At 35.9% G+C, this 23954-nt stretch overlaps 1 protein-coding gene across 1 annotated transcript in view; it reads left to right on the top strand.

Moving 5' to 3' along the window:
- LOC117336520 (ALX homeobox protein 1-like) overlaps positions 1–23954 on the top strand; it is a 70012-nt gene that overhangs the window by 39067 nt on the left and 6991 nt on the right. The window contains exons 2-4 of the mRNA XM_033897132.1: positions 4661–4834; positions 7335–7510; positions 19975–20103. Coding sequence (XP_033753023.1) covers positions 4661–4834; positions 7335–7510; positions 19975–20103 — 479 coding nt within the window. The remainder of the gene's footprint in view (positions 1–4660; positions 4835–7334; positions 7511–19974; positions 20104–23954) is intronic.

A 23954-nucleotide genomic window follows, 5' to 3' on the forward strand; every position in this document is an offset into this window, starting at 1 on the left:
AAATTGCTAGGAATACCAAAACATGTTTACCGAACATTTAACATATAGAACAGATGACAGCAGGGATGCTATTGATGTTAGCAAGAAAGAGATTGTGTAATATACAGATGTGCTATATACATCTAACTGCTGAATTAATAATCAATTAGCACCCTACATCTGCGTAATAAAACTTCAGGTTGGTAAGGATGTATTTGAAATGTTTCGTATATCACAATTTACCTAGCATTGAATTTGATGCGTGCTTTTTCGCGTGATATTTAGATGAAAACATTAAGTCATCTTCATCAAACATATCATACTATTTAAGACACAATTAAAAAAGCAAACCAGTCAAAACGGGGATGTTCTACAAGCCTATACATTTCTATTATGGTGCAATTTAACAAAAGTACCTTGATCAACTTCAGGTATGTATCATGGGAAACCTTTGGCCTTCTTACTGACATGTAATTTGTTATGCTGTTTGTAAATTTCAACAAAACATGCAAACAATGCATGTTTCAGGAGGACAAAATTAGCTCATTTGTATCACAAATATCTCACAAAATAAAGATGTCGTTTTGCTAACAAGTATCTAAAGCACACAATGGGAGAATTGTTTTGACATGATTTCACCTTTAACATGTGTAAATAATGATTCGATTTTGACCTTAAAATGCAAATGGCGGTTGTGATTAAAAAATATCGCATATAAGGAGGTATTTCAAGCATTAAAAATGTTCTTATTTGACACTAGAATGAACTCGAGACATGACAAGACGACTGTTTGTAGGAAATATGTTCAAACGTTGAGCTTGGGGTAAAAGATGCCTTAAACTCACCACTTTAATAATTTGTCGTTAAAGGTCCTTCTTACCATGATCAGATGTCTTAAGTGTATGATATAGGAGCATGAACATTTTTATTTATTGAAATACCTTCATTTATGCCACATTTGTGTAAGGAATGTACAAAAGAGACACGAAATATTAATACCTTGCAATACAAAGGATTGCACAAAGACACATGAGATATTGACACTTTTTTTACAAAGGATTGTAAAAATACACATGATACATGAACACCTCTCAATACAAAGGATTGTATAAGACATATAAGATATTCACACCTTTTAATACTTAAAATTGTACAAAAGGCATAACAAATATTAGCGCCTTTCAATACTAGAAATTGTACCAAAGACATATAACATATTAAAACTTTTTAATGCAAAGGCCTGTGCAAAAGATACATGATATATTAACACCTTTCAATACAAAGAATTGTACAAAAGACACATTAGATATTAGCACCTTCCAATACAAAGGATTGTACAAAGATACATTATATATTAACACCGTTTAATAAAAAGGATGGTACAAATGACATACAAGACATAAGCACCTTTCATATATATAATGACAACCTTAGGGACTTTAAAGGTCAAACAGGAGAGTGCATCTAACCTCAATTTGCTTGGAATGCCAAAACATGTTTACTGACCTAAAACTATATAGCATTTAACTTATAGAACATATGACAGTATGGATGATATTGATGTTAGAAAGTAAGATATTTTATAATATACAGAGGTGCTATATACATGTAACTGCTGAATCAATAATCAATTAGCGCCTTTCCTCCATGTTATTAAACTTCAGGTTGGAAGGATGTATTTGACAGTTTACGTATAGCACACCCAGTGTTGGATCTGATGCCTGAAGTTTCGAGTGATGTTTAGATGAAACATTGTCATCTGCATCAGACTTATTGTACCAGTTTAGGGGCATCTACAAAGTTAAATAACTACACATTTATATGCATGCTATATACAGCCCCGTCTTGCATCAACTAGCCTATGTTACGCAGGTATCATGTTGTCTTTGCAAAATGATGTAAGATTCTGCCCAACAGGAAGATTAAAGTAGTCTACTCTCATAGAAGGGTCATCTGTATATACGGTTATTCTGTATTTGAGCCCCAGTCACTATTACCTAGTGGTGACAACATATTATTTTAATAGAGCTAATATTGTGTATAAGTGTTTGTCAACTCATATGCGCATTAATGTTTATTTCGTGTTTGTAGCCATTGACGTTTTCGTTGCTCAACGGCGTTTACATAAAGGTCTATTTTGTATTATTGAAAGACGTACGATGCAATCATACATTCATCATTCGGTTGATACTGTATCTATTTTTTACATTAAAATGTGTTTTAGCGGCATTATTCACTTGCGTCCCTTGAGTAAATCTTCGAAGGCCTCATACAATAGAACAGCGGTCGATTACCTTCGGCCTCCTGCTATAGAACAGTGGTCGATTACCAGTACCCCGTGTCAAATATTCTGGACTATTGCACAGACACCCATGATATATTTGTATTTTAATATATAATGCGTTTGATTTTCCTTAACAATACACATGAGCTATATTTTGAAATATTGCACGGTTAAAATAACTATTGCACGGTCACGTGCGAACTATCGTTTCGGAACTTGGGGACGTGCGAACTATTGACGCATGTGACGTTTCGGAATTAAGCCATACCCTTTCCAGCGTCTAAGTCACTAAGATATGTCAACACTGCCGACGACAATTATGGTCACTTCTAGGCCTACAGGAGAGTCGAACTGTCAGTAATTATTATTGTGTTTTAGTGATTATGTAATAAAACAAGTATATCATGGGTGCCTGTGCAATATTCCAGATTATTTGACCCTTGGTACTGGTAATCGACCCATTAATTATATTTTTATATTGATATTTCTTGTTTTGGTCTCCATACACTATTTTACTGCATTTATTTTCTGAGTTCTGATCTCCCATTTATTATTTTACTATATTTATATTTCGATTTCCGGTCTCCATTTTACAATATTTATATTTCGAGTTCCGGTCTACAATTTATTATTTTACTGCATTTATTTTTCGAGTTTCAGTCTGTCTTTTATCATTTAGCTCTATTGATATTTCGATTTTAGTCTCCAATTTATTATTCATTTATATTGATGTTTCTAGTTTCGATCTCCATTCATTATTTTACTACGTTTATTTTTAAACTTCCGGTCTCCCGGTCATTATTTTACTATATCAGTTATTCGAGTTCCTGTCTCTCATTGATCATTTTACTATATTGATATTTCTTGTTCCGATCTCCGTGCATCATTTTACTATATTTGTATTTCGAGTTTCGGTCTCCCAGTAATGATGTTTGGCTTGTATCTACAATAGAGTAGATACGACGTCATTTTGACGGCATGTTGATCTAAGTTAAGCCAAGTCTTTGCGAGTCCCTATAAAATACCTAATATCAGTTTAACACAAACATAACCGGTGTATACGATGTATTTTATATTGAATATAACATATTCTTATTGATAGAAGGTAAGACTCCCCTGATCATGCCTAGCTTTGCATCAATCATTTAGATTTTTTTAGTTTCAGTAACCACTTCTCCCAACTTACATGCAAGAAAACCCGATTATATTTCAAATAGATCCGAAATGTTTATATAACCACTAAACGTTTTTCAGGATATATATCTTGTCAATATAGACACATTCTCGATGACAGATAACATTAAATGATTATGCGACCTTATTCCATCGCTTAGACATATCGACAATGAATACAATAACTGTAATTTGTTATCATGGCTAAATGAAGAAATTCTAATGGCATGAATATGAGAGTAAAACCACATTAAAAGTAATTGATAGCAAAGTATATGATATTTCTGTACATTAACAAAAAGTACCCCTTTTCGTTAAAATATACCGACCATAAAAGAAGGCTTTCTTGAAAGTCACGCATTCTACTGGTACCGAATGTACTAATATTGTAATTCTGTAAACAGTTTAATTTGAGCGCATTGCTTTGATGGGATTAAAACTATATGTTAAATTTATTGTAATTGTTTGACCGAGATGACAGGCTGTAATTATCAGGGTATGATTAAAGCATTGAAGATCAACTACTTTGCATTGAAAAATATTCTGATGCTCTGAAGTAGTTAATTGTTGGTCTGTCCCTGGTTGTCGAGTACGTCGTTACTGATCAGATCTAACCAAGCAGATATGATTGTTGTTACACGGACAATGCTAGCTCTGACGGAGTGATGCTATAGCAGTCGTACCATCGTCTTAATGAAAAGAAAGCCACCGCATGCACTTAGAACTGTTGCAGACCTAATTGAAGAAGGCTGTTCAGGCAAGCTTTGTGCCAGCGCGGCAGGAAGGGAAGACCTTCTCGCAAAAGGAAGCCACGCAACAGAAACACAGCCCGGTTTGTCCAGCCCTTTTGGGGTGTGTGACGGAGGATCGCCCGTTCATCATTCAAGAGGACGGCGAGCAGTTTAATTTCCACCGCTCATGTTTACATTACCTTCTTCATTGACGGAAGACCTTAATATGCGATACCTGTAAGATTTAAAACCGCTCGCAATATCTAATTGGTTCCAAGATTTCGAAATCAAAACGGCTTAATACAGACTTAATCGATCAAATTTAGCTATCAATTAAGACACTTGATAGGATAGCAATAATAAACATCTCGACCAGACGTTCATATTGGCTCCTGAAGGGCTTCACACATTATTACAACCACTGAAACTGGTATAAATATTGGGGGGAAATAATAGATCTTCATAATGAAGTGATACAATCCGTACACTACAGCATCTCTGATGGAAGCAAGCGTCCCGGACAGACAGACGGACCAAAAGACGAACAGACCGCCTACGGATGACAACTGTAAATATAATTTGGGCAATGCCGACCAACAAATAAAATTTTCTATTAGGAACATACTACAGTTACCCAGAGATGTTCAGGGTGGCGAGGAACATACGGGTAAGTTACTTTATCTTATACAATCTATATGGAATCGGGTACTTTCCCTAAATATCGTTAAAGGCTTGATTGATAGTATCTTACTCTACATTCCAATCTGGAAGACGGTGTTATTGGTTGTCCTACCCAAAGCTCGGCTGGTAAGGAAGATATTTCAGTTTTTAAAGAATTAATCATCTCAAATGGTAGGTGATTGTCTTCTTATATCATAAAAAAAAGTTATTTTAGAGTTGACAAGGATATAGTACATCGGAAATAAATTCATTAAAATTTTGGGTAGACGAAATAACTCGATATAAATTATGTGTGCTGAGGGCACTTGAAATTAAGTTTCAAGTTTGTGATGTTTTATTATTAAGCAACCCCCATCTCTGGTTTGTGAACATATAACTGGCATTTAAATTAATACTAATTTTTCGGCAACCAGAGTGTTTATTGTTCTATTGCCAGAAAGCATAGCGGAGTACTTTGAGTGTGGTTTATGTATTTTTACAACATTCGAAATGCGATGTTATACATGTATATGGAGTCCAATATATAATATCTACTCAACAAGGTGCATCAATCTCCATTTTTATATATGTGCGTATTTTTTTTTATATTTTTTATGTGTTTATTTTTTTGGGAAAATGTATTCTTATTGAATATATATATATAGGATATAGTTAATTAGAACAATGGAATGACCCAGGAGACGATCAAGCCAAGTTTCCATGACTACGTAGTCTATACATGTAAATATAATACCCGACAGTACAAAGTCGAAACGCTGCAATCCGCTTATTATCAAGACGCACACAGTCATACTGGACAGCAAATTCGATTGAGTGTAGTTGAACAATATATCTCCTGCTCGGATCAAGGCCCGCCACATATAAAAACTGTACATTACATACCTACAATACTCCATCTTTAGGTGATTATGAATTATTGAAATTAACAATTAATTAGGAACGTATTAGTTGTAGTTGCCTGTCTGATAACGGGGAGTTAAATTTCGATGTGAGAATATTATCCCGTGATCAGCACAATAGGACGTACAGTGACCGGCAATAATTAAGTACTCTTCCAATACCAAGCGACTGTACAGGTAAAAACAATGTGAACGGTTTTGAAAATGTGTATTTATATATATTTATTATACATTATGTACAAAGGAAGATAAGTTTTACTCATAACTTGACAAGGTACTGCATTCACGATCTAAGGTACCCACTCTTCGGCTATAAGTTTCGGTTGAAAACAATCAATTCTTCCGAGTAACAATACACCGCTTCGTCGTTAAGCGAAAATAAAAAGACGTCATATTCATTTCACCGGTATAACCAATTCAAAAGAATATGATCCTTTTTTACAAAAAAAAATTAAGAAATAAAATAAAAAAATCAGAAATTGAAAAATAAGCAGGGTTTTTGGAATCAGCATGTTCAAAAAATAAATACTGTATGTCAGTATCCTCAACAAAAAAACAAATTACATGTAATCACTCAATGTCCACCATTTGAATGACAGAAAATCCTGTTTCGTTTTAGTATCTTCCAAGAAAGACATTTCGTACCACTATATACAAGGTAATGAACTGGATATTATATCAAATTCCAATAAAATAACTGGCGAAAATATTTTTACATTAAGACCATATCACTTTAGCAGACATGCTTCCGAAATGCAATAGAATAACCACGAAATGCCAATCATCATTAGCCTGATCTTAGTGCACCTGTAGACAAGGGCAGACCAAATGATGAAATGGTTTATATTGAATTTTTAATTTTATTCCTTTCTACTCCTTGCTTTGACTTAATCGATCTGAATTTTTCATGTTCCTTAATTGTTTTTGTTGAGATTAATGACTATCTAGGAAAACACAATAGTCATGCTAGGAGGACATCAGTTAGCTAACAAAGACAAATCTCACTTACCGATAAATGGACGATATCTATATAAATTACAAATCCTGTGACCACGTCGATCCGGGACACTACAGATTATTCCTTTCTAGCACCTTCTTTTGTTTTATAATGTGGATTGCATGGTGTTTCTAATTGTTTTTAATTCAAAAACTGTTAATAATTTTTTGTCTGTGTCTTTATAGTTATGTTCCTGCTTTCATCACTTACTGTCATAGCTGGTTCAATATTCAACAGTATGTTATAAACTCGTCTGTTGACGGATAGCGGACATCCTTACAAAATAGGGTTCCGGGAGAAAACTCGAAAGTAGCATATTTCCTAATATGGTATAAGACATAATTTATACTCGTAAGTATGTCTGATGGCTTTCATCCTCCTCCGTTTTTTTTTTTTTTTTTTTTAATTACTTTACCTTAGCAGGTGTCGTTTGATGTAGTATAAGGCGATTACACTTACCAATCACAGTGCATTGACATGGATTCATACTTTTTCAAAATTTTATTCTCCTTTTAAATATTTTATCCTCTTATTCTTTATATGCGTTAGAATTACCGTTTGTCCACAGTCTGGTATATTTTCTGTTACAGATAACAGGGTACAGGAAAACCACAAGTTGGCCCTAAAAGGGAAACGGAAGCGAACAACTTTCTCCACTCGTCAGCTACAGGAACTGGAAAAAGCTTTCAGAAAAATGCACTACCCTGATGTATTTTTGAGAGAGAAACTGGCTTGCAAGATAAAACTTCCGGAGTCACGCATACAGGTAAGAGTTGGACGTAATATGGAAGGTAGGAAACTTAGTTGTGTTTAGTAATGATACTGTAGTATTACCCTTATTATGTCCCCATACTGATGTACCAGGAATGGTAAGAAATCATCTCATTTTTCTGTTATCAGTCTACATCATTACGTTGATGTACCATAGGTTTTACAGCGAATTAGTAACAACTAATTATTATATATAAAACTAAAATAATTAAGTTCCTATTGCTACATTTTCGTGACTCAAAATCAATTTCCTTTTAAGTTATCAATGCTTGGCATTGTGATGACATAATTCATATCACGTGTCAATGTACTCAATAATGGATGTTGCTTGGTAATATGTCTTGGTGAATTCAGAGTTAATTAGGTGTGTAATTCTTTCAATACCTGTGAAATTATTTCAATACATATTCGTTTTTTAGCCTCTTAGTCAACCAACCACCTCAATACGCTATGTAACATCCAAATGCTTTCTAAGAAGGAACTTTCTAGGCCTATCTGTCAAAGTATTTCGAGGAAAGGAGATTCATCATTAAATGTCAAAAAGCCCCCGCAACTGCCACAGTAAATACATACGTATTATAATAAGTTAGTTTTTAACATCTGTTAGGTAAGTCACAATATCAGTCAATTAGGCATGCGACTGCCGAAGATAACTGAATACCAACAGTTGTTAATTATCTGTAATTTTAGTGGTGATACAAATAGAAAAAATGTTACTTTACAATAATTTTATTTTAAATCGGAGCGTAAAATAGCACTTAACTAATTTTCAATTACTATACGTTACATTACTAAATTACATTAAAGGATTTCTGCATGTGATGCACGATCTCATTGATAGTTCATTAGGTTGAATGAAATATCTTTATAACACACTTATAAATCTTACAGTAAGACCATGTTAATGATGTACATCTCTGTGGTGTCAACAACTCCCGTAATCAACTTTCCATATAATATATATTTTTGTAAATGGGAGTGGGACATATCAGAAAATGCCAGAAGAATTATATGTCCGTGTACTCGTTTGTGTGTTGTGGTCGGTCAAAATTGATCTATTACAATGTATGGGAGATTTTAATTGAATTTTGTTGTTTATACCATTTACATGACAAATCCATATCATATTTTCCATGTGTTTTAGATATGTATGGATGCTTGCAGAACTGACAAAAATTGTGTTTCCTTTTGAATTATGGAGGTTAAATTTCTTTAACCCGTTCATTTTACTCAGAATAGCAATTTAAGTTACATATATTGTACCTCTACCCCTTATTTTGAAATGGGAAAACATGTTCCAGCCTTTATTTAAAACGTTCTGCTATTAAAGTTTTTCGAATATTTAGCAGATCAACAGTTTTTTTTTCTAAAACAGTCATAAAATGGGAGGTCCGTGTGCTTCCTTTTTTGTGTTATTTTTTACTACTTTGGGATAAAAATTCAAATGTTTCAGTTACACCAGAAAGGTAAACTAAATTGTTTTAAATGTAAAATTTTCCATGTTGATGCATATCATTTTCATTATATTGATCATTATCAAGTTGAACAGCAAAAATGAACTTAACCAAAGTAAAAATGGCAACACAATGAAGATCAAAGTGATCAATCGATAGCGAAAAAAGGTGAAATTTTGGCTTTTCATGAAGAGCAAGCAATACACATTTTATAAAATGGCTGCCGATTTGATATTTTTCATAACCAAGAGAGGTCTCGATTTTTTACACATTTTTAAGATGCTTATTTGCTGATAAGATTAACCAGAAATATTACACACACAAAAAAGCAACCTTGCAAATATCAAAACGAGACTTGAACTTGTTTGAAACCACAGAAGAGTTCATCCATAAGGTTCTGTTTCATGTTATACAAACCTAGGTGACTGATCAAAGTATGTAAACTAATAAAGTCTGCACAATTAGAGGTCGTGGCCTCGCTGTACAGTTACTGCAACATAATTAGGCGACAGTGTACGAGATTTACACACTGGTAACATTAACAGATTATCTTCAATCCCTGCCGTATTGATATCCACTTAAGGACAAGATCACCACCTGATCACTATCGCGTCCATATACAATATAAAATCATTCTGCAGTAGAGGAAGGCTTACTCTTAAGATCATGTGATGAAATCGCGTTTCTGGTAACCTTTGTCTATAGTTTTAGGTCATTTGATTAATTCCAACACGTCAGGCCGGAACAGCCATCGAAAAAAAGATTTTCTTAAAAATAAGTTTAGATTAGCAAACGAAGTCTTCAAGGTCCCTTGGGTTCAAAAATGGATCTTTGAGATATCATTTGAAATACTCAAATCTTGAACTTTTCTCTATATTATTGCTTTTGAAATGTGTTCCGTTACATGTTGATATATGTTTACGTTCTTTTAATCGACCTCTGCCTGCTTGCCCTATTTGCACACATTACTCTTCTCCTCTACCATTTAGTTACATTTAATCATCGACCTCTTTGCCTGATGGCTTCATATATCATTCCTGTCACTTTTTTTCGATCTCTTTGTCTTGTGTCCCTATGTCATTAATGTCTTCTCGTCCACCAGTGAGTTGCCTGTTTATCGACCTCTCTCTTGGTGACTCTATCTGTCATTCATCACGTACATGTACATTAGTGAGTAATGTCTTTGTCAACCTCTTTGCCTGGTGGCTCTGTTTGTCATTCATGTTTCTTCATCTTGTCTATCAGTGAGTTACTTTTTATTGATCTCTTTGCCTGGTTGCCCTATTTTTCATCCATGACTCCTCATCTCGTACATCAGTCAGTTACTTTATATCGATATCTTTGCCTGATGGCCCTATTTGTCATTCATTACTCCTCATCTCGTACATCAGTCAGTTACCTTTCTTGTCGACCTCCTTGCCTGGTGGCCCTATTTGTCATCCGTGACTCCTCATCACGTTCATCAATAGGTTATCGCTATAATGACCTCTTTGGCTAGTGGCTCTATTTGTCATTCATTACTCCCCATCTCGTACATCAGTGAGTTAGTTGTAATCGATGTCTTTGCCTGGTAGTCCTATTTGTCATTCATGTCTCGTCGTCTCGTCTACTAATGACTTACCTGTTTATCGACCTCTTTGTCTGGTGGCTCTATTTGTCATTCACGTCTCCGAATCTCGTCTACTTGTGAGTAATCTTTATATCGATCTGTTTGTCGGTGGCTCTGTATGTCATTTATGTCTCTGCATCTCGTCCATCACTGAGTTACTTTTTAATAAATCTCTTTGTCAGTTTGCTCTATTTGTCATTCATGTCTCCTGATCTCGGTCACTAGTGAGTTTCATTTTTATCGACCTCTTTGCCTGGTTGCTCTATTTGTCATTCATTTCTTCTCGTCTCGTCCACAAGTGAGTTACCTATTTATCGATCTCTCTGCCTGGTCACTCTATTAGTGTTTCATGTCTCCTAATCTCGTCCACTAATGGCTAACCTTTTACAAACCTAATTGCCTGTTAGTCCTATTTGTCATTCATGTCTCAGCATCTCGTTCATCACAGAATTACTTTTTTTAATCAATATCTTTGTCAGCTTGTCCTATTTGTCATTAATGTCTCCTGATCTCGGTCACTAGTAAGTTACCTTTTTATCTACCTCTTTGCCAAGTGTCTCTATTTGCCATTCATTACTCCTCATCTCCTACATCAGTGAGTTACTTGTAATCGATCTCTTTGCCTAGTAGTCCTATTTGTCATTCATTTCTCCTCATCTCGTCCACTAGTGAGTTACCTGTTTATCGATCTCTTTGCCTGGTAGTCCTATTTGTCATTCATTTCTCCTCATCTCATCCACTAGTGAGTTACCTGTTTATCGATCTCTTTGCCTGGTAGTCCTATTTGTCATTCATTTCTCCTCATCTCGTCCACTAGTGAGTTACCTGTTTATCGATCTCTTTGCCTGGTGGCTCTATTTGTCATTCATTTTTCCTCATCTCGTCCATCAGTGCTGTACCTTTAACATTGAATTAATCTCTCTTATTTTTCTGGATAGGAAGCACACGAGTATCTCAATATTGGAGGAAACCGTAGTACTCTGGTAAAATATAAGCGATCAGGCTTGCGATCGATCTATTCTTTTTAAATGCAATCGAGGTATCGAACCCCGGTCGCTTCATCTGACATTTACATATTTGTAGGCGGTTGCGATTTCCTTTTGTTTTCTAGACGGGAACATCCATGATCTTCAAACATATTTGATTTATACACAGGTAAGCTTTAAATCGAATATATGTGTTTTGTGGAACTGTATAATAAATATTTAACCATCTCTGCATTAGTTATACATGTACATAATATATGTGCATGTTAACATCCTCTTTGCAATTTTTGCAAAAGTACAAATATCAATTGCCTCTGTGTGATTTATACATTTGTAAACTTGTTAGGTACCTCTCTGGGTATAAACTGTCTTCCAACATTTTTTTTAATCAATACGATGCTCTGTTATATACTTAAATGACCACAACAGCTTCATTAAATTTGCGTTACAAGTTACCATTTATAAACATAACTTAACACTGTCTCATTATTAGATTTTTAAAGTTGCTAACAAATGTCAATGGCTGCTCTCATGTCTTCTCTCGTGTCCCCGGAGGCAGGTGGACTCTTCTATAATGCATTTGTCTTCATTATAGCCAGGAAAAATATCCACGTCGAAAGAGAGTGTGGCTTACATTGTGCTATTTGTAATATATCTCGTACACTAACAAATGTCCTGTCTAGTTCAGGCTGTGTAATCATTTACGAGTTATATTCAGCTGTAATAAATAGTACAGTTGCCCTTCCCCAAGGCCAAATTTCTTAAGGTTTTTTGTCTCTGGTTGTATAATATCAGTCTACGTGGGTTTAGTCGACAAATGATGACACAACCGACAAACGCCTCGTTGTGCCATCACAGTAAAATACCACACCTAGACCCGGCACAGTGTTCGTTCGTTAACATTAGACTTAGGACGTGTGACCTTTGTCTATCATACCTTGGCATATACATATATAAAAAATGTTAACTATTATTAATTAATATATGGGATTGAAATTCAAACAATCAGCAATATTAAAAAAACAAAACAAAAAACGTGTTAGTGAAACGGGACACCATTTACTGTCAACTAAACATGATAAAAAAAAACCCACTAAAGACAACTTCAGATGCCACTCATTAGTAAACGTTTTTTTAATCAATTTGATGATCTTGAAATTATCAGCCTGAGCCTAACGGTTTTGATTGTTTATTATTCTTCAATTTTTATATACCAGAAGATCATTTAAATGCCTTGTTGGTCTTGAATGGGAGGTTTTTTAAAGATCGTTTTAGAGGGAGTTATTGGCATCACATCAACCCTGGTATGTTATACTGACACCGGTTTTCGTCCCCGTTCTAAGCTGTGCGTCAAAGCAAGGAACATCTAGTGCTAGTTTGAAGTCGGTTGTATGCTACGACATCAGTATAGACCGAAAGATATTCACTCCATCCAAATAATAGACAGTGCCAGACATTATCATGAAAAAAGTCTATTTGAAAAATGGGAAGTTATATATTTTTCAAATCAAATTGGCTTTTACGAACCATACAATGGGAACAGTAGGTGTCTTTCCTATGCTTTACCTACAGTTAGCATAAACGATTTGGTTTGGATTGGTTTAGGTTTGTATTGATTGACATTCTTACAACATCTGTGTCATTTAAGAACGGTCCGGGGTTAATTGACTTCTTTCGAAACGGTATACGTAAGCTATTGCATTAAAAACAGTTTATTTGAATGTTGCTAAGCGTTGTTTTAAAAATATATTTCATCAAACATTGACAACAATTTGATTTAACATCTTCTTCAAAGGCATTCCCAAACCTAGATTCATTCAATATTTAAAATTTAAGCAATTCTTGAACATGCTATTGTGAAATATACAGCATTTAGATATATAAATTTTAGAATGTTTCGCCCAAAATAAAGTCAAAAGGATCAAAACACTCATCAGGTACCCGGTCCCTAAGTGGCTCAAGATACACATATACATAATCGTTCTAGTTTAGAAGCAAGGCCTGTTTTTGCACATCGCTGCTAGGTTGGTATCGCCCACTTCGCAAGGTCGTGAAGTTAATTGAAAGGAATGATTATTTGTCGATTTAAAGACCCTCTGTTTACAGAGCAGAGCCGAAACATGTCAAACAACAAACGCCTTTTCAAAATCATTGGAAGGTTTAATGTATACACAACACTTTCTATCAACTTTGATCACATTAAAAACCTTTTTTCACATTTGGTTTACATACGGTATTTATACAGTATGCAATATATCAAAATTACATACGATATTTATATATTATAGTACCATATCATAATTTATATAGTATATACCATATCAGAACTACATATGTGTATGGTAAATGGCATATTAGAAGTATTTTAGACAATAATTCATATATTAATTATATACATACCTTTTATTTGGGAGCGGAAACCTTAGAACTTGGAACCTAAAAAATCTGCACTGGCAAATATGCATTGTATGAGAGATATCTTTCTACATTAATTTTATACTTCATGTCATACATGCATGCATGCATACATTACATCCATCTATCCATCCTTCCATCCACCCATCCACCCATCCATTCATCCATCCCGCCTTCATTAAAAGATGTTAGAAGTATGTTAGAATTAAAAAAGAACAGAGGACAACATAATCTTTAAATGGGATACACACACAAGCCAGTGTCTCACTTGAATCAAATGATGCTAGTCTCAGTTTTATCCACGAATTATTCATCAATGAAGCCGTACGTTAACCAACCATACACTTATACAATTAACTACAGGAATAGCCGACACATCTCATGGTATCTGCCCTTCTCTGTTGAACAGTCTCTTATCATACAGCGGTGTCTAGTTGTCTTCTTGTCAGGGTAAATTGTTGAATCTGTAAATACTTTTAAAAAGTCATTGATATCACAATAGCTATCAGGAAATAATCTATTGTTTAAATTAAGACAAAAACGGCTCCATTACAAAATTATGCTATTGAATTTGTTTGCAGCTATATTATTCTACCCATCTGGACATAAGAAACCTCCGTTTCCGATCCGGTTAGAGCACCGTTGCTGCTCCGTAGTCTTAATCAATTATGAGTATTCATATAGAGTTAAACATGTATATGTACAAACAGAACCACGCATGACGAAATAAGATAATATTCAACCCATGTCCTGTCCTGGCAACGAACTCACGAAGTACAGCACCAAATCGCTAACCAAAGAAACATCCGACTTGGCGACCACTGTGTCACTGCTTAATCATAAAACAGGTGTAGTGATAAATAGCCCAACATCTCTCACATTAACATTAAAGCTGACAGTGCAAGTTAAAAAGCATCCAATTGAGATTAAAAAAATAAATAAAAACATTAACAGATTTCAAAAATCGTTTCCGAGACATTTCCCAGTTATGGTAGTGTCGTATCTAAGGACGGGCAGACATTTTTCTTTTTTGTTATGCGTGGATACGAACCGCTATAAAAGCGCGTGCGTTCATTGAGACAAGTATCAGTCTATCGAACATGCGCAAAGCGACACATCTCTTCATTATATATAGTATACGTTCATTTTTTATTGTTATATTATAGTTTATTCTTCCATATTCCATTCAGATTCTTTTAGAAAAAAAGTCAAAACAGAAACGAAAATAGTCATTGCGCATTCACACTAATTGCGCATTGTGCACCGGTCCAGCTTGTATTCCTATGCGTCGATGTTTACACACTTATATTTACACTTCTCCCTTCTTCAGCTTAGTACACTCTGACTGCGAATAAATTAGCATTTACACAGTGAAGAAAAGGCTGAGCGGATTAATAAGCGCGAGAATCGGTAACATAACTATGACGTCGTCTATTTGTGACGTTACCGGAACGTCAAATGATCTCTGCGCAAAAGGCTTACGTCAAGTGAGTATTTTGTCATAAACTAAACTTAATATTGCGAAATGGGTGTATATTTAAATTCTTCGCGAGGTAAGCTAACAATAAATGACTGAAGCGTACAGAGTAACATTTGACCACGTCACTACTAAATCCGTGTCAATACACGCTTTGCTTGACAATCATAGTTTATCCGAGACGGAAACAATACTGGTTTTTATACGCAGATTCACTGGAACTATATTATCTTTGCAACCACAGCTGCCGTAGTTACCAACGTCGCAACACACTCTGAGTTTTCTTTTGTTCGAACTATATTTAAAGGATTTGTTTGATATATATATAAGGATTGTACCTCATTTTGACTGCTAACGCTTACGCGAAAACCATAGGAAATGTTCGTTCCCAACTGCGGGCATACTACCGTGTATACAGTCAAAATTAGATACAAACCTTAAGTAAATGATGTTTTCTATGGTGGCATATTTCTGCCATCGTGTTATTTTAGGTCGCGTTACGGTACCACGACTTGTCGACATAATTATGTGCTTTTGCCCAGATATGCCATCTACTTAACGTTGTCGAGATAAGTTATAAATGGACACCTAGCCGTTTCGGAACATCTCGGGCTTTACACTGATATTATTACGCATGGCTGACAGGGAACAGTTGCTTTGACCTAAAGTACAAATGTAATGAACTTAAAATGTGTTTTTTTTAATTCCTGTAATATTCAAACAATAATGTAGACTTGTAATTATTCATTCAAACTAATAAATTATTTACCAAGTGCTATATTAGCTAAGTCCCTACCGTTACCAAACGGGATATGCACGAACCAAAGTCATTAAGATGTGTTTATCTATGAAATATTTGATCCCTCGACTTTGGTACCTCTTCCTACATTTCTATACAGATGACAAAGGTCCTTGCCAAACCCTCTGTGACAGTTACAAATGGTTTTGGCTAAAGCGGTCATACTCTAGGTCTGTTTACAATATAGCAATTAAACTTGGCTTATATAAAGCCGTACATAAAAAAAACTCCGTTTCCCCTGTGCATGGATATTTGTCTCCCATCCCTCCACTTTGACACCTAAATTCACCTATTCCCGTTTATAAGTCCTCCCCGACACTCATAAAAATCGGACTTGGACAATATTAATGTCCCTCGTCCTTATCGAACATCCGATATATACATGTATACATAGAAAATTATAAAATTGGAAATTGGAAACACTTTTGATCAGTAAAGCATGAGAACTTTAATATTGGTTTTGGAGATAATTTTACACGTTTCCAAATGGTTTTGGCTACATCGTGTACTGGCCATAATTGAACGGACTACCATAAAAATATGTATGACGTCATAATAGACAACCAAGCTGTTATTCAGGAAGTCATATCTGGTTACCAAAACCATTGTTGTACAAAGCATCTGAAGATTGAAGAAAATAATTTCCGATTTTATTACATGTATACAATGTATATGGACCGTGGGTTGGAAATGTGCCAAAACCATGTGCTTTTTTATGTCTCTGAATTGTCCTAAAACCTAAAAAAATTCTTATTTGACACCCTACTGAAAATTACGTTCATGCAAAACTGACATTCAACTGCGATAGCCACCATTTTGCCGCTCGGATCCAATTGGTAGAGCGCAAGATTTGTAATCAGGCGCCCTGTGCTCGACCCGTCGATACAAATGGTTACTTAGGACTGTTACTATTTCACGATACTAGAAATGTGAAAATTCCACACAGCTTGCTAATATTCTAATATTTCGTATTACATGGAAGTAAATGTATCTCTTTATTATCTTACAGAAAGATGAACGGAAATCACTACAATGGAGCTCGTTGGAGCTACACTGACCACACCCCTTAGGCCCCGGGGATGGGATACTGTCAAAAATGTCATAGTATGAAACTCTTATCCCATGGTTATAATGTCATTTAAGTTTGAATGATTTCCAGTACAAAATAAACTAAATATACCCAAAAGTATCATTTTCCTATATAAACTTTGCCCCTCCCCTGGGGCAAACGTGGAGTCTGGGGGTCATGAAATTCACAATTTTGATAAAGCACCCCAAGACCCGTCCATCTATGAAGAGTATTGGTTTCCAGCATATCTGGATCTGGAGAAGAAGATTTTTAAAATTTTAGCCCATTTGACCCCTTTTAGCCCCGCCCCTCAGAGCCCCTGGGATGAGAACCTTATAATTAACAAATCTGGTGCGTATTTCACCAAAGATAGTTCCTGCAAAATTTCATTGAAATTGAATCAGTGTTTTTTTGAGAAGAAGTTGAAAATGTAAATTGTTTACGGACGCACGACGGACGACGACTTTGTCTCAGGTACCATAAAAGTTGATAAACGACGAACGATGGACGACGAACGACAAATGACGACGGATGAAAACAGATGAGAAATGGTCACCTAAGTTTACTCAGGTGAACTAAAAAGAATTACACAATATTAGTAAAATAAACAGAGAAGAAAATTAATGTACCTCTATATTTGGATATGGTGGTAATAGGTAAACTGAGTATTTTATTGTGTCAGTTAAGAAATGGTGCCAACCAACTTACAAATGTAACTAGATTTTCCTTATTGTATCTGTGGATGTCAAATAGAAAAGTTCTCTCATTTCTTCTTTAATGCCCATTATATACTGATGAAAGGCAACAGTTTATACAAGATGTACAGTTTAATAATGAACATGGCTGTCACTCAAGATATGACTTTAAATGGAAGTACTGTACTTATTTTACAGATGCACAGAATGAGTATTTGTTGGAGTGTGTGCATGAGTTTATTAATGCTACATGTACAAGAAGGTTAAAGATTTTAAAATGTTATTCATGTAATTTATTTTATTTTGATATTCATCCATAACATTATGATAGTGTTAATATATAACATAATTTGTAAGATATATAATCATATACATGCTCCTGAGTATTGCCCTTATGGACGCTTCATTGTCATAACACTCATCCAATGGTACATGCAGGATTATATCGCACATTATTCATATCATTGTAATGAGAGATTAGTTATTCTCTAAATAACTTTACGCAAAAGTTGTTATTTGTGTATAATCAAATGTTTTTTCTGTGTCTTTGTTGTTTTTGATGTGTCTTTAATCATTTCATATATATGTATGTATTTCGCATTATGTATACGCGTGTAAAGCCCGAGACGTTCCGTAACGGCTGGGTGTCTATTTATAACGTAAGTAGATGGCATACCTGGGCAAAAGCACATTTTAGGTCGAGATCCGCGATAACCTAACTTGATAAATTAATCGCGACAGGTCGTCATAAAAACACGACTTGCCGTGTTAATAACACGACTTGTCGACATAATTATCTCGACAAGTCGTGTTACCGTAACGCGACCTAAAATAACACGATGGCAGAAATATGCCACCATAGTTTTCGTAGTAAAAATCACTTGATGTAAATACAGTGCCTGGCCATAATACAGTACTCAAAATGGCGACGTCGTTACTTGACGTTTCTATTATATGGTGTATTTGAAACGTAATTTTTGAAAAATTAAGTCATTTAATTTAAACTTACCTTTAACAATCTGGATCAGATTTGCACGATTTGTTATGTCTGCTAATCTCCTTGAAGTTTATTGTATATTAGTCTCCAAACATTTTCTATGATATTTATATCTGGAGACTGACTTGGCCAGGCTAAAGTCTTAATTTCCTCATTCCATGTACGGGTTCTAATAGACTGGTGTACGGGGCAGTTATCCTCTTGAAAGATCCACGACCTGTTGGGGAAATCTTTAGTGACAACTGCCCATAAACAATCCTCAAGGACATTTATATACTTTTAAGAGTTGATATTTCCATCAACTTCAGTTAGTGTACCTACTTCGTTTATGGACAATCACCCCCAAAACATTGCCGATACCCCAGAGCGTGGGGAGTGACTGTTATACGTTCCCAAACAGTCTGCGCGGAATTCTCGGAGGGTTTTCTCCAAACATATATTTTTTCTGTCCTTACTTAAAACAACTTTCATTTCATCACTAAAAATCACCTGTGACCAATTATTTCCACATTCCACGTCCACGTTTTGCTCTACACCACCGCACTCTATTTTCCCGATTGATTTTAGAAATAGTTATTGTTTTGGCTACTGAGCGTCTCCTGTAATTATTTTCCGACAATCTTCGTCTAACTGACCTCTGTGACAATTGATGAGGAACACTTTCATTAAAAGATGCAGTAAAATTCGCTTAAAGACTTAAGACTGTCGTCTGTTCTTCCTCACAAGCCGGCAAAGTACTCTGTCACTATGATCCGTCGTAATACGTTCTCTTCCACTTCGAAGTTTTTTTTCCACTGAACCTCTCTCACGACAACGTTTAAGCACTTTCTGCACAGTATTGGAGCTGATTCCTACGATTTTGCCAATTTTCCGTGATGAAAATCCCTTTTTTTTCTCATCTTAATGATCGTCTGCTTCTGCTCGGCTGTCAAATCACTTATATCTCAATGTGTTAAAGGTATGGTTCCAGAACCGTCGGGCGAAGTGGCGGAAGAAGGAGAAATTTTCCAGTTGCCAAGGTCTGCTTGCGACCTACAGTCTACCTTTCCCTTTTGCGTGGTCAACACCGCCGGCAGCGGCCCTAATCGTATGTATACACCAACCTGAATCTTTTATCCAAATACTTAATGTTCCTTACTCAATCAACGGCTCAACGCAAAGTATCTTGGCCAAATCTTGAAATTATATGCTTTGTTAAAACTACGTCACTTAGCAGCAGCCTTTCTAACATATTCAATCGTCATGACTCAAGATCATTTCTCCGGAATTTGTTGCTGAATAGAACATTCAACTTTAAACCGAACAGATGATATTTGAATGCGCCATCGCGTAAATACGACTTTGAGATAACATTCTGTTTATTTTTTATTTATACTGAAACGAAAAAGAAACGCAACTTCAAATTGTAGGTTTAATAAAATAATACTTGTGAGCATTATGTTTAAATTTCATATGTAATAGTTAATATTGAATATTGATGTAACATCCTTTAAATGTTTAGAGATTTTTAAGAACAGGTCACTTTGCTAGAAGGTCATGATTGGTAGTACCCTACGTGAATCCAAGTTGAAATGGCAGCAGTTTTGAAACCGTGCCCTAATATCGTGTGTGTCCTCCTCGAACAGTTATCACATCTCTAATTCTTTGTTGCATTGAGTTCATCAGGGCATTGACTTTCCGTATTGGAATGTTATTCCATTCTTGGACGAGTGCATTTGCTAACTGAGGGAGGGTATTTGGGGGGTTACGGCGATTTCGAATTCTTCTGTCTAATTCATCCCACAAATGCTCGATTGGGGACAGGTCGGGGCTATATGGAGGCCAATCTATAGGAACAATGTTCTGTGTCGCAAGAAAGTCTCTACAGACTCTTGCAACGTGTGGTCTCGCGTTATCTTGCTGAAAGGTTAGATGATGCTGCCTAACAAACGGCACAACATGGGGCCTAAGGATCTCATCCCGATAGCGTACGGCCGTTAAATTCCCATTGACTATCACCAAAGGCGTCTTCAAACCATGGGAGATTCCCGCCCAAACCATAACTGATCCACCCCCAAATCGGTCGTGTTCCAAAACACAGGCGTCAGCAAAACGTTCGCCTCGACGCCGGTACACACGTTGACGGCCATCTGCTCGAAATAACGTGAATCGAGATTCATCGGTGAAGAGCATAGACCTCCAACGTCTCATAGGAAAACGTCTGGGCATATGTGCCGTTGCCCATTGCATACGACGTGCTCGACGTTGCGGTGTTAGTGGTAAACCAACGTACTGTCGCCTTGCACGCAAATTAGCCTCACGCAGTCTGTTGATCACTGTTTGGGGATGAATTCGACGGTTATGATTACCAATCGTATTCCTTGCCGTTTCAGCGGCCGTTAATCTCCTGTTACGCAGGTGTGCCAACCTAAGAACCCGGTCTTGACGTCGCGACGTTACGCGTGGACGTCCTGATCTCGGCTGGTCATCGACTCTTCCTGTTGCGTTTAGACGTGAAACTAATCGACTAATAGTCGATTTGTGAACTCTGAATTGTCGAGCGACGTGAAGTTGCGTGTTCCCTGCCAGAAGCATCGCTATAGCACGTCCTCTATCAACCTTTGATAACCGTGGCATAATTGTAAAAGGAATTATTGTTTGCAAAAGTATTGGCGATGATGTGGCTCAATGTTAGTGATGAATTGATACTGGTTTGAATGAAAAAAGAACGCATATGTTTGTACAGGCACGGTTTTTGATGTTTTTACCGCGCCGGAAGTGCATAGGTCTCTAGTCACACTTGGGTGATTTTGAAGATTGATATGGGTGTTAGGCAGGGTGCATGTTTATTTCCGCGATTTTTATACAGATATGTATATTTAATACAAAATTAATCACAATTTTCCATGTTGCGTTTCTTTTTCGTTTCAGTATATATATAAAAAGTTTCAAACAATAAAAATATGCCTTGGTTGGTCATTACTAAAAGAAAGGAAACAAGATGTTGATGCCAAAACACTAAATCTTCCTGTACAACGCCGACATTTTGCATGGTTTGACATGTTTTACCAACATAACGTATAGACAGATTTACTAACATAAAGGACGGACACATGTAACAACATGAACGGAACAAATCATGTTCATGATGCCAATTTAAGATTTCTGCGAATACTATTTATAACTCTTCATTGATATTTCTAAAATATATTTCAATATATCTTTTAGTTTCTGATCCTTCTTATTTCCACCACCATCGTCGCTCGCTGTTCACATCTCATAGAGGTTTTGCTGTATGTGTCGACGTCGCTATCACTTTTCAATCTATTATTCAACATTTCCACTAAGAACGACTAAATTGCCTTTCTGGTGGGTCTATCATAGGGTATATTTCAACATAAAAGCAAAACATTTGTATATGATGTGGAACAATGAGCTGACTGGTCGTGATAATCACTCTACGTCCTGTTAGGTATACCAACGAGAAAATAGAAGCCGGAACAATGATGTAAATTATGTGAAAAAATTCTAAAAGTCTGAATGGATGTAGCATTATGAATGGGTTTTTTTATTTAGTACTCGTATGATAATCATTATGGCACACTTTAATAGTGGTTTCTGAAAATAAAAACAAATGTTATTAATACTTGGAACTCCTGACGTCTGTTAGAGTGACTGCAACAAATGGATAAGGTTACTCACTGCAATAAGATAGACAGTGCCCTTCTAATACAGAGTAATAGGTTTTTTCATAATTTCTTTTTCATCTGTTTGTGTTTTTCGTTGTTTTTTTCCACAAAAAAGGGATATGAATAAACCGATGGGCGACTTCATCCACAAAAAATATTATATTGTACTATGAAATCTTAAACAAACTGGGACAGAAGGTCATGGTATTATTAATACTCATTTGAGGTCGAGGACGCCGTGAGGACGTTAACTGCATTAGTTCTGACAGGTTCCGTCAAAACCGGAAATAAAATTTATTCCTCAGATGTCAAATTATATAATAATAATATATAGTTTTTACATGTCACACACTTATTGATAACGAGGCAAATTTAGGTTCCGTGGACATTCCAACGGCTAACTGTAAAAAAATATGTCTAAATTTGTTTGTTCGTTTGCAGTTGACGGTTATTCTTGGAATATGTAAGATCATAATTATGAAGACTGTTTCTATATGGTTGGTGGGGCAAATGATGGTCGCTTGAATAGTGCCACCTCGCTCACACTACCTGAAGCGCGAGGTTTCACCTGGTCACATTCTACTAACGAAACTGTCATTACCGTAACTTCTGATATCGAGGCAATATGGATTGTGTGTCTTTAATAGTCGTCAGCTGCCAACTAACATGCTTTAATATGTTATTGAAGTTCTCGGGGTTTTGCATAAACATAATATTATGTACGTGTTATGTACGTGTAATTATACTTTCAGACTTGCGTGTCACATTTTTGCGCCCCATCATCTTCTTTTATACGTATGATTTATACACCGCTACAGGTATATAAAGTGAGGATGGCCTCAAGATCGACAAATTGATTTTATGTCACTGTTATATATGAGCCATGCTAAACATCCTGCCTATACAATATTCATCACAAGACCTCAAATGCGACACTGATAGGGTTTCTACGGAAACAGTTTTTGTCACGCGTATTAGACAAAGACACTTTGCCGTACTTTGAATCTGTTTACGTAGATCCAGCCAGGATTACGGTTATTCAAAATAACAAAGTTGTCTGGTTTGCCAGAAGATTTATCTCCGGTCGGCCGCGTCCGGTCCCGCTAGTAGGCATCATGTACAGCACGATTGAACAAGGAACCTCTTGCTGAATTAGTTACACGACGATCCCTGGTACAAGGTTCCCAACCATATTCATCTGTTTCAATGGGAATATGTGGGAGTGTACTCTACGATAAAAATATTTCAGACAAAAACATTTAATGGAAAG

This window comes from Pecten maximus, chromosome 10 (assembly GCF_902652985.1).
Source record: "Pecten maximus chromosome 10, xPecMax1.1, whole genome shotgun sequence".
NCBI classification, from domain to species: domain Eukaryota; kingdom Metazoa; phylum Mollusca; class Bivalvia; order Pectinida; family Pectinidae; genus Pecten; species Pecten maximus.